This window comes from Lissotriton helveticus, chromosome 4_1 (assembly GCF_964261635.1).
Source record: "Lissotriton helveticus chromosome 4_1, aLisHel1.1, whole genome shotgun sequence".
Classification (NCBI taxonomy): Eukaryota; Metazoa; Chordata; class Amphibia; order Caudata; family Salamandridae; genus Lissotriton; species Lissotriton helveticus.
The window spans coordinates 1,220,384,784-1,220,397,170 of record NC_136063.1 but is presented as its reverse complement, the minus strand read 5'-3'; the positions used below and the strand labels follow the sequence as shown (position 1 = coordinate 1,220,397,170).

The following is a 12,387-nucleotide window of genomic DNA, read 5'->3' as shown; positions in this document are numbered from 1 at the left end:
CACGGCATAGGCAGTGGCCAAACGAGACATAGCGGCGGCCTGGTCGCAAGCAAAGCCTCCCACTGTACGTAAGTGGCGCCGGGGGGGGTGGACTGGTGCGCGGACCAAGAAGAACCTCTTTTTGGAGCCCGGGGCTGCCCTGAGAAGTTTGAAAAGGTATGGGGAAAATGGTTAAACATACTGGGTTGAACTTTCAGTTGACTTCCCACTTGCTTTGTTGTTTTATTTTCTATCCAAGAGGGCTATTACAAGGGCCTTGTATTTCGAATGGGCCCCCTTACTATCTGTTGATGATGGATGCTGATGTATAGTGCACCTTCTTGCTGTCTTCTTATGTTTTTGTTCTTATAAATGCTAATAAAATTGATTATCAAAAAAAATATCACTGACCCCAAGCATGCAGAGGACCTTTCCTGATTAGAGCTCCCAATGTGTGAATGCGGAGCCCAGCCAAGAAAAAATAAAAAAAATTATAAAAAATAAAGACGCCAGACCTGGTGCTGAAGGCCTGCCCAATTAGAGCAGTCCTTCCACTGGCATGTTTACTGGTATGTGCCCAGCCCACAGAGCTTTCCTGATGGCCGATACATCATTATCTCTGTCCTTGCAAAACCCACCATCCCAGCATCTAAATGAGGAAGGGAAGTAAGTGGTCTACAGTCAGGAAATCTACACATTTTTAGCGAATTTCCTATTCCTGTCCTTGATTTTGTGATTGTATTCAGTCCCTGCAAGCAAGAGGGGCGAGATAAAAAATAATCAGAATAATATCAGAACATTTGCTTTATGTTGGGCTAGAAATACATAGGGACCATAGGTTATATTCACAACAGATATCCAGATGTTGTTCCAAGAAGGCCAAATCAGCTCCATTTTCTAGTACATCGACATAAGATAATTTTATATATAACTAGTCATAGTGAAACTCATTTACGTAGTTGAGGGGTTATCCTAAAATGTTGGTAGGGACCCAGGCCTCAGGGATACCCCGCATCAATACAAAGGCCCCCCCTTTTTAGGCCTCGCACTGCGATGCAATCGCGAAAGCGATTGTTGCAGTGGAGTCCTATTGTAATCATTCTGGCTTTCAAGGACTAACGAGGTTTGGGATAACAGACTGGCACGCGCACGCACGCAGCCTGCCGGAATCGGATCAGGTCGCGCACTCCGATTCCGGCAGGCTCTTCAGTCACTATGGATCACGCACGCACACAGAGACACACACACGAGTGCACACATACACACACACACACACACCACACCACACCTCCCCAGCCCCCCCGCCAGCGCCCCCGCCCACACGAGCGCACACACACAGACAATCCCCCCGCCCCCCCAACCACACACGCGCACATACAGAGACGCCCCCCCACCCCACCACCACACACGCGCACATACAGAGACGCCCCCCCAAACTAACCCCACTCACCGCATCGCCGGACACTGCAGCCTCCGCGGGGCTCTCCCTCGGACATGGGAGCCCCGCGTCACCAGCACAGCTTTTCTGTCCAGGCACTCCGTGGGCGCGGGCTTCCGAAGACGGAAGTCCCGCCCCACGGCAGGTTTAGTTTTTGCGCACGTCTTGTCTTACTATTATTTCTACTGCACATGTGTTGTGGGTGATATAGGGGCACTATGGGTGGTGTGCTTCCTGGTAGCTGTTAATTCACCAGCAGCTTAAAAAGGGATTCCTTCAGTTTTCGGGCTATTCTCTTTCACGCAGTTCTAATTAAATGGCCTGTCAAAACTTGCTAAGATAAAATAACATTCCAATAAATACAACATTACAATAAAACACTATTACTTGAATACAGTCTATCGTTCACATAAATATTTCTAACTTTTTTTATTGTTCACTCTGTTCTTGCTACTGGTTAGTAAGAAAGGCATAGTTGCTTTTACTTTGGCTTTACTGCAGTGGGGGTGAAGACATTTCAAGATGGCCGCCATGACAGCGCAACTGCAGAGGGGACTGTCCTGCCTTAGATGCCTTTAGAAGCATTTATGACCCTGCGGAGTGACGTACCACCAGGTCTGTTTTTGCAATGGCGGCGTCCATGCTGAGGATTTCCAGCTGGGCTGGTAAAGTGATCTGCCGAAACGTTATTAATGGACGACTACAGAAGCAGGTACGAACCGTGTCTGTCTCTAGAGCTGCCGAGTTAAATAGTAGTGGGTAGTGCGTGGAGCGAGAGAGTGAGAGGGAATGCATTTTGAAAGTAGGGATGCTGTTAGCATCACAGTAGCCGTGCCATTCATCTGTTCTCGTCTGCCTCGAGCACAGAAATCTAAAGCACTCCAACAAATCTATAAACCCTGAATGCCAATATTTAGTATCGCATAAATGACATTATAGGGAGAGTTGGACAAAGGGGATTTTATTTCCTCATTTTTCTCGATTAAAGTGGCGGAAGCTTTAAGTGGTTTAAAGTTCAAATGCAGCAATTTTCGCTTTAGAAAAATCAGTAGGATCCTGCCTAATCATAAATTTTGGCATGCATAAGTGCAGGAGTGGTGCAGTAGTGGACTGGCCAACTTTCCATTAAACACTTTATAGGATTGGACGGGAGACGCTGTGAACAGAGCCGTCAGAAGATGTTTATTTTGTGGGCTAATACGTTGCATACTTCTGCCCGTACCACCTACAGCTAGCGAACGAAATGTATAGGTGTGCTGGAGCGAGAATCAGTTTTTATTTAGGAGTTATACGTTAACCATCTTCAAGACTAATTCCAGCTCTATTTACCTTTCTGTGGCTGTATGGATCTTTGTCGTTGTTTTAGAGAAGAGGAGAGTTGATTATCACATAAATTATTATAATCACAATCATTAGTCTATTTTGAGTCTATAAAGAGAGTTTGGTATAAGTTAAAAGGGTTTTATTATTAAACTCTTTTAGCAGATCCTCTTAATTTATTTAACAAATTGTATTCACTTTCCTCAGGTTACAATACGTTTTAGCAGATCATCTTTATTAGGTCAAAAGATGAACGCATTGTTTAGTCATTAGAATCTTATTAGAAGTAAAAAAATCAGACCGTAAGCAATAAACTGAATAAATACATTAAGCATGTTCCATAAAGGAAATAATCCCAATTCTAAGAATCGAGGAGAAAAGCGTCAGTCAGAACCCATAAAGAGTCGGAGCATAAAGCTTCGGCATTAAAGTCAGTTCAATAGTTATAAAATAGTTCAAAGCAGAACGTCCCATAAAGAGAGGTTTGAGAAACTAAGTAGAGTCGCAAAGCAGCGTGGAATAAGAAAAAATGGAAAAACGTAACGGCAAGTGACTTCTGAGTAACAAGCATTGGCATAGCCAATAGGTCTCGCCTTTGGGACCTTATAAGTGTTTAACCATGCAACACTTGTTTTCCCACTGTTGCTATAAGAATTCAAAAAAGGGCTCCATTGGGAAGTAAAGCTGTCTTGGTAGCACAGACAACCAAAACCACTGTATTACATTTTATATCCTTACTTTGTGTTTCTCCCGACCATCCACTCTTAACATATAATCAAGTATTGATGATATGTGATTGCTACACCGTAGAGCTCTCTTTGTGTTTTGTAATATTTCCTGTCCATGGAATTACACACTTGTATGATTTATTGTGCCCCGTGTGTGATGTAAAGTGCTCTTTCACATTATACTGGGATAGATAGGGCTAGAAAAGAGGTAAATTAAAAACAATTATACCAATATTTCTTTCAAATCTTGCATTCTTACAGTGTAAGCACATCTATTACATGGAGAGGGGGGAGTTTGAGCAAAGTTAAAACAAGCATTTACAATGCAATAGGTCCCACATTATTAAAGTTTGAGCTATTGGCATTGTAAATGACAATGCCTTTTATTAATCTGCCTCGGTGCGTAAACAAGCACTTTGTACTTATAGTCCATGCTTATGAGAAGCAAGGCTGGCAGTCTCTTATACTGCCAGCCTTGCTCATCGTAAGCAAGGACTATACGTTCAAAATGCGTGTTTATGCACCGATTGCAGGTTTTAAAAACGAATGAATAAAAGGCATTGTCATTTACAATGCCAATAGCTCAAACTTTAATGCTGCGAGACCTATTGCATTGTAAATGCTTGTTGTGGTTAGATAAAAGTAAACATTGCTGAAGATTTTATTTTCCTTCAGATCCATGTACTTGGATAGTGGAAATTCCTTAACATAAGAGAAATTCAATTGCCTGCGGGTATACAATGAAATTTATGATTGTAGAAACTCACGTTATCCACCAGGTTGGGGGCTTCTCGAGTTCCTCTTCCGTGCGTCCCATCGCGGCAACAAACGCAAAAGGCCAGGCAAGTAGCATCATGGAAGCGGCAAAGAATAGTCTTATGGGGAAAAGAGTTACGCTCATGATGGCGAGCTGCAAAAAAAAAAAAAGTCATTTCAATGAGTGGCATTTCATTGTAATGCGACAGAATTCACATTGCAATTGTTAAAGCAATTTATGTTGCCTTTGCTTTACATCTAAATATGCATATTCCCTAATTCTTCATGAACAAAAATTGGCATTAAATACTTCTCACCAGAGGTTCAGCTGTTCTTGGTGAAAATGCTTGTGAGGAAATAGGGCAAGGGCGAATATTCTACATTTAGAATGGCTCACCATAAAATATTGGCATTTTGAACCAAAAGTAGTGCAAGAAAATAACCGGTGCAGGATTTGCACCTTGATCACAAAATTCATTAATATTGACCTTTACTACATCCCATATGTATAGGTCCGCCCTATGTAAATAAAATAAATCAATAATGCAGATAAATAAATACATATTAATAGGAAGGGGCTATACACTTTTCTGTAGAGCCATGCTTCTTTTGGGTACGATAGAGTGCTTGAAAGATAAATGAAAACAACTACAAGTTGTTATGAAGGGAGGTTAGGGTGCACTCCGATTTGAGTGTGGTATATATTTTTCTAAAACTCTACCAAACCTGGGGTTTATACGATGAGCTGTTTTTTTATCACATCTTTTTTGTAGATATTTCAGAGATTACACATACAACCAGTAGCCGGCAAGGGGGAATAAATGTCGAAATCAATACGTGTCTACCAAAAATCCAATGAACAAGCACCCCTCCCTCCTATAACACAGGGCCACTAATGAGACATGAGCATCTTCTAATTGTGTTTGAGACAAGAAAAGTCTGCCTGACATTTCGTACTAGCGATAACCCACTCCTCCATTTTTCACTCTCCAGCTTGGGTGCAACTAAGTACGTTCCTGTGGAATAACAGATGTCTGTAGATGCTGCGATACATAGGACATCCCGCTAAAAACACTCCTCAGCCATGTGAGTCAAGGAATTACTCTGACCCCCCCATATACCCATTATGATCATTATTGGGCTGAGGCCCGAAGAGGAGCCTCTCCCACTTTCACGAATCACCATGGGCTCCGGCTGTCAACCCTTTCTCCAAGGCTTAGCAGGAGACTACTCAAGAGCGTTCTTCATTGACCTGAGGGGCTTACTCAGAGCCTCTCGAGAAGATCTGCTATGTCTCTAGGTGAGAGTTTCCTCCATCTCCGAAGCCCATTTACCAGCTACCAGATTGGCTTTAACTACATGGGTCTATGGTATTTCTTGAGATCGCCTTTTCTCCATTCTATGTAAATATTATGGAGGAGGGGAGTACACCAACATACTGTGTCCAGCAAGAAGTGGTACTCTGATCTCAAGGTACAGCCAGCCTGGTCTTGGAACATTTGCAGTTTCTGGCCTTTGAGCTGAGTAGCAGCACTCCATCCCCCCCACCCCCTCCCCACCCCCCCCCCCCCCCCCACACACACACACACACACACCACCACCTCTTTGTTTGGGTATCGCTACCAGTTTCTCCTTTTTGTTGAAAAAAGTGTACACTTGTAATAATATTCTGGTGTTGCTTAGACCAACTCCGTCAATGTGATCCCATCTCAAAGAGAGGAGGGGGTTGGGGTGTCCAGTCTGGTCAGGGGTGGTCATGTGGAAGGCTCTTTGCCATTCTCTGTGCATTTCCCAGTTAATAGTTCCTTGACTGATGACTAGGGTTGTGATATTCTGTTATTACTGCAAAGCTAATTTTGGGGCAGGGGGCCTCCCTACGGTCGGCAGCCCCCCATACTCCTTATGTGCCAGGATAGTCTGGCTGTAGAGCCTATTAAAGAGAGGGAGAGCAGAAAGTGGTCATGCGACTACCTCAATCCCCTGCTGGAGACGCCCCAGCTTTTATAAATAGGGAGGTAGAATTCACAACTGCATTGTCTGTTTTACATCAGTAGGTGAAGTGGGGGTAGGTGTGTGTTTTTGTGCAACAGACCAGCACCAAGCTGGATTGCTTGTGAAGCCACACCCGGAATGTAGTGAACAGCGGTAGGATGTTAAGATCCATAATGTAGCTTGGTCACTGCTGTTGAGTAAATGATGTACAGTATGTTTAGAAAATGAGGTATGATAGCCCAACCTTCCCTATCAGATGGTTGTGCTGCTGTTATCCTTACCTCCTGGATCCAGTAAGGTTAGTGGCCATTAGTTAGCTTGGTGCATACATATTACTGAGGGTATATTTTCCCTGAGATTGGAAGTTATAGAGCCCATCCTACACGTTGCTAGAGGATACAACAATGTATGAGCCAAAGCCTACAGGAAAGCATGTGTCACCAGGGTAGGCAGCCAAACACACCGGGCCAGTGCTAATGTCCTGATAGGTCACGTGACAATGTGTATTCAGAAGCTCTGAAGGGCAGTCATGAATCAAAGCCTAAAAAGTTCTGCGGAAAAAGTTGACTAATCAGTGGATTGTGACTAAATATTAATGCATTGTAAATTAGTCATGCATACAAGTATATTTTTACACAACATATATCTGTACAGCTTACATACACAAGTAGCTAAGTTGCATAATCAACATTTTCAGGGTGCTCTCGAGATGAATGTCTTAATTTATAGTGAGTGTAGTGGAAGTATATATGCAGTACTTAATTTGTAAAAATATAAATGCCAGGGTCTTTGTTCTGAAGCCACTAAAACTTGCACCTCCCATTGCCCCTACCAGTGCTGCCAATGACAGTACCATCACAACTACTAGGCTCACACTCATACAAATGACAATTCAGACTTTTCCATGCCACCCAAAGCTATATGAACGGCTGGGTGGCAGTTATTAGTCATTTGCAATGTATACTAAATTATTAATCAACTGTGGTGGACCAGCGGCGTCACTAGGGCTGGTGTCACCCGGTGCGGGTAACTCATGGTGTCACCCCCTCACAACTTACCGAATGGACCATCTCACCCTCTGCCTGCATCATGTCCCCTCTGCCTGCACCATCTCCCGCCTGCACAATCTCACCCCCTGCCGGCAACATCTCTCCCTTAGCCTGCACCATCTCACCCTCTGCCTGCACCATCTCCCCTCTGCCTGCACCATCTCTCCCTTTGTCCGCACCATCTCCCCTCTGCCTGCACCATCTCACCCTCTGCCTGCACCATCTCCCCTCTGCCTGCACCATCTCTCCCTTTGTCCGCACCATCTCCCCTCTGCCTGCACCATCTCTACCTCTGCCTGCACCATCTCCCCTCTGCCTGCACCATCTCTCCCTCTGCATCCACCATCTCTCCCTCTGCCTGTGTCATCTCCCCCTTGCCTGCACCATCTCCCCCCTGCCTGCACCATCTCCCCTCTGCTTGCACCATCTCCCCTCCGCCTGCACCATCTCTCCCCTCCGCCTGCACCATCTCCCCTTCGCCTGCATCATCTCACCCTCTGCCTGCACCATCTCTCCCTCTGACTGCACCATCTCACCCTCTGACTGCACCATCTCACCTTCTGCTTGCACCATCTCACCCTCTGCCTGCACCATCTCACCCTCTGCCTGCACCATCTCACCCTCTGCCTGCACCATCTCACCCTCTGCCTGCACCATCTCCCCTCTGCCTGCACCATCTCTCCCTTTGTCCGCACCATCTCCCCTCTGCCTGCACCATCTCTACCTCTGCCTGCACCATCTCCCCTCTGCCTGCACCATCTCTCCCTCTGCATCCACCATCTCTCCCTCTGCCTGTGTCATCTCCCCCTTGCCTGCACCATCTCCCCCCTGCCTGCACCATCTCCCCTCTGCTTGCACCATCTCCCCTCCGCCTGCACCATCTCTCCCCTCTGCCTGCACCATCTCCCCTTCGCCTGCATCATCTCACCCTCTGCCTGCACCATCTCTCCCTCTGACTGCACCATCTCACCCTCTGACTGCACCATCTCACCTTCTGCTTGCACCATCTCCCCCTCTGCCTGCACCATCTCACCCTCTGCCTGCACCATCTCACCCTCTGCCTGCACCATCTCACCCTCTGCCTGCACCATCTCCCTCTCTGCATGCACCATCTCCCTCTCTGCATGCACCATCTCCCTCTCTGCCTGCACCATCTCACCATCTGCCTGCACCATCTCCCTCTCTGCCTGCACCATCTCTCCCTCTGCCTGCACCATCTCACCATCGGACTGCACCATCTCTCCGCTCTGCCTGCACCATCTCCCCTCCGCCTGCATCATCTCCCCCTCAGCCTGATTCAACTCCCCCTCAGCCTGCACCATCTCACCCTCTGCCTGCACCATCTCCCCCTCTGCCTGCACCATCTCTCCCTCTGCCTTTCCCTCTCTGCCTGCACCATCTCACCCTCTGCCTCCACCATCTCACCCTCTGCCTGCACCATCTCCCTCTCTGTCTGCACCATCTCACCCTCTGCACCATCTCACTGTTATATGAGCTGGTGTTGACAATTTAGTGCCGGGCACCGGAAACCACCAGCTCAAATTAAGCATATCTTTTTCTAGAGTGCAGTGCCTCAAAGCAGGTTTACCAACACGTCATGATTATGTATAAGAGCAACGTATGTGTGTTACTTCCACATACTCCTAGATTTGATAAAGCCATAGGGCTAATGGTTACTACCTGATGGGTAAAGTTGTGGAACTCACAATTTCGTCTATCAATGAAGCGCGTACTTGTCGCATAAACTAATAGTCTCAACTAATATAAATAGAAACACCAACTCTTACATGTAACTACACAAAACACAAGCTACTGGATGTTACATTTTGTAATTTTGGTGATCTCTAATATCTCCAGCTCAGTTTAACTGTGTAACTAGTCCTAGAAACTCCAACGTTCACTATTTCTAATGCAGCCTTTATCAGTATTGTAGGTCACTCAAAAACAGATGGTGGCTTAGCATATGATTTTCGATTACTAGTGCAACATTAACATAAAAGCATCTTGTAAATACATTAATTGAAAGGCTTTGAAGACGGAGTAAAAAAAATGCAAAGACACTGGGTAATGGGGAACTTTAAACTAATATCCATCAACATTAACAGTTAATTCAACAACTCACCGAGGAATTGGAACATGTAGAAATCGCTTCAATGGTACAATGTAAACAGATAGTAAACGACGCTGACTAATGTTGAAATATTTCATACTTGAGTGAGCTGAACAAGATTTGTGACAGCAATAGAAACTATTTACATCGTCCTAAACAGGCTCTTACGGTTTATTAATGTCATTCGTTACGGATTACTTCCATCATCCTCAGTGAATAAAGTAGGAAATAGATCAACTGCGCAACTATAATCCCAGACCAGCTGAAATCACTTCTACTGAAACTCTGTGTATGTTTGTAGCCCTTGGCTTTACTTGAACTTCTTGACGTCAACAAAATATTGCCAAAAAAGACCTTTATTGCAAACTTGGTGACAGACAAACAAAATCTAAATTGTTTACTGTCTGCGTGTCTAAATCTACTAACCGATAGGGAGTGCCTGCATGTGTCTCAGTAACTTCAACCTTACCCTGCACCCACCCGCTGGACGTTTCTTATACGGGGATACTGGTAACTCCCGGGGTGCAGGGCTGCAAGGGATTATAAAAGGGATCCTGTGGTTTCACTAAGAAATTAGGATTGCTGGGGTATTGGCCATACCAAGCCAAATCCCTAATTCCTGATTCGCCACTGAATTTTAAGCAGTCACTGGATAAAACCCACAGTCCTCCAGTTAGGCCTGTAACTTCTGTTAGTAGCCCATCAGAAACTTGTATGTAGGCCTCATTTGGAACAGTAAAGTAGTCCAGCAGCGTAGCATGGTTGTCTGTGCCCAGGGTAAATTTTTAGAAGAAAGTATTGAGCCCCCTAACCCGTGAACCGTTATCTCAGGAAGTGCTAACCGTCCATGGGTTAGGGGGTGGAATAATTTATTTTAAAAGTTTGCGCCCCCTAAGAATTTTGCGCACAGGGCAACCGCCCCGGTCGATCCCCCCTCCCCTCCCCCCCCCCACCCCACGCTACGCTAATGCAGTAGTCACATTCTGCTTATAGCCCTTCCATAAAACATTCCATGGATGCTGCCAAAGAGGACGAATACTTTCTTGAAAGAAAAAAAAAAAGTAACACTGTTTGAGGAGAAACAAAGTTTAATCTCCCTTTATACCCCAGTTACCAAAACGTAATTAAGTCTGGCTACACATGTAGACTTGGCTGTGAAATGGCTTCTATAATTTGAAATCTAAGAAGTAGCATGGATGGAGCAGCCTAACGGGACAGAGGGGATCCTGTGCTTAATTTGGGCAGGTGGTTGTGGGCACCAGTAGTCGTTTTTAGGTCTCGCCTGTCGATGCGCATGCGCATCGAGCAAGGCGAGAGTATTGCGACTTATCTACTCTTTATCCACACTGCAAGGAATCGTGGCGATTCCTTGCAGTGCCCGTGACTTTTAAGCTCAATGCGCATGCGCATTGAGCTTAAAAGCGCGTGCACGTCCGTCTTTGTTTACCCGCTCCGCCCCCTCCCCTTCCCGCCGTGTCGCATTTCTCCTCCCCCCTCCCCTCTCTTCCCTCCGGCTTGTTTGTTTATTTGACCCGCTCCGCCCCCTCCCCTTCCCGCCGTGTCGCATTTCTCCTCCCCCCTCCCCTCTCTTCCCTCCGTTTTGTTAAAGTCCGTCGCTATGCTACTTGCCCTATCCAAATGGCTCTGAAGTGCCAGACAGCGGAACAACTTGAATTAGTCACTGACAAAGTCGATAGGTCGCTACCATGTTCCTTCAAAGACGTTTTTGCGTGCTTTGCATGTACGTGTGATTCACAAGAGAAATAGGGGCTCGACGGTGCCTAGTTTGCACAAGTCTGCCTCCCGCTGTGGGTCGGCCCGATGAGAAGAGCTGCGCTGATTGGCAAAGTGTCCCCTCTACATTGTTAGTTGAGCCGGAGCTGTTGCGACTCAAGGTAGGAATCTGTGTGCAGCGAACTCTTATGTTTTACTACTTCGGACTGCTGATGCTTATTCTTGGGAATGTCGCACGGCGCATGCAATCTCCATAAGGTTTGGTGCTTTGAAAACTGGTGCCGAATTCCACTTTCATTCTCAGTTGCACTAAAATAGCCTTGCAGATGATGGTCACTTTTCATCTCAAACGTTTTAATGTCCTTCTATGGTTATACATATGTCTGAAAGCTCTGTTGAACTGCCAGTGCCCTTTTGCTTTTATTCTATAATTGCAATGCTTTTTAATTAACACGCCAATAAAGATGTGACACATGAAATTGTTTATGAAAAACAGCCACAGAGCACACGCTAAAAGCTGAGGCAGGCTAGGTTCAAAGTGTTTCCCCAGCAGGGCTTTAAGTGAGATGAAAACACAGGGGTGGTGGTCTCACAGAGGGCCATGGCCAAAGTAATTAAGTGCGTTGCTTAAACACACCTAAGCTAAAAATCTGTGCTTAGCATAGTGTTCCGCCCGACATGTATTTTGCAGCAATTATGGCTTGTTTTTTTTACTTGCCATTGTTTTTTAATGCAGTATTAGATCTCTCAGATTTGGGTTAGGTTGCTTCTTTTACGAGGCACGCGTCCTGCATCCAGTGGTGGTGGCTTCTCTGTTGCACTTCTTGGATGACATCACTGTCTGGCGCCGCTCACTTATTTCCTGGAAATAGAAACATACTTTCTGCGGAGAGGCAGGACGTGCCCCTGTAAACGGCGATCCAGCATTTCTATCAGATGTGCAACGTAAAACCTGACCAAGGCGAATGGAGGCTCTTTTGGGGGAAATTAGGGCAGAAAGATTTCATTTTTCCAGACTTTTATTTTTCAAGTTCGCCTGACTTCACATTCCTGGATTGCAGTCGCCGAAACAAAGCGGCCAGCTCTTCTTCCCTGAAGCGAATCCTTCTGGCGCTCAACACTGCCGCTGACGTGCTTTCAAAGGGGCGTTTAAGAATGACCCGACAGGGAGCTTGCTCGGATCGTTCCTTTGTTCCCCAATACGGAAGATGGGATGCAGCGACCCTCAACCCCTCACTCACCCTCAACCCCTCACCCTCAACCCCTCATCCTCAACCCCTC

General features: G+C 45.9%; 1 protein-coding gene across 1 annotated transcript in view; it reads right to left on the bottom strand.

The window, feature by feature from the left end:
- LPCAT1 (lysophosphatidylcholine acyltransferase 1) overlaps window positions 1–12,387 on the bottom strand; it is a 585,759-nt gene that overhangs the window by 339,282 nt on the left and 234,090 nt on the right. Inside the window, exon 2 of the mRNA XM_078685765.1 lies at window positions 4,233–4,375. Coding sequence (XP_078541891.1) covers window positions 4,233–4,375 — 143 coding nt within the window. The remainder of the gene's footprint in view (window positions 1–4,232; window positions 4,376–12,387) is intronic.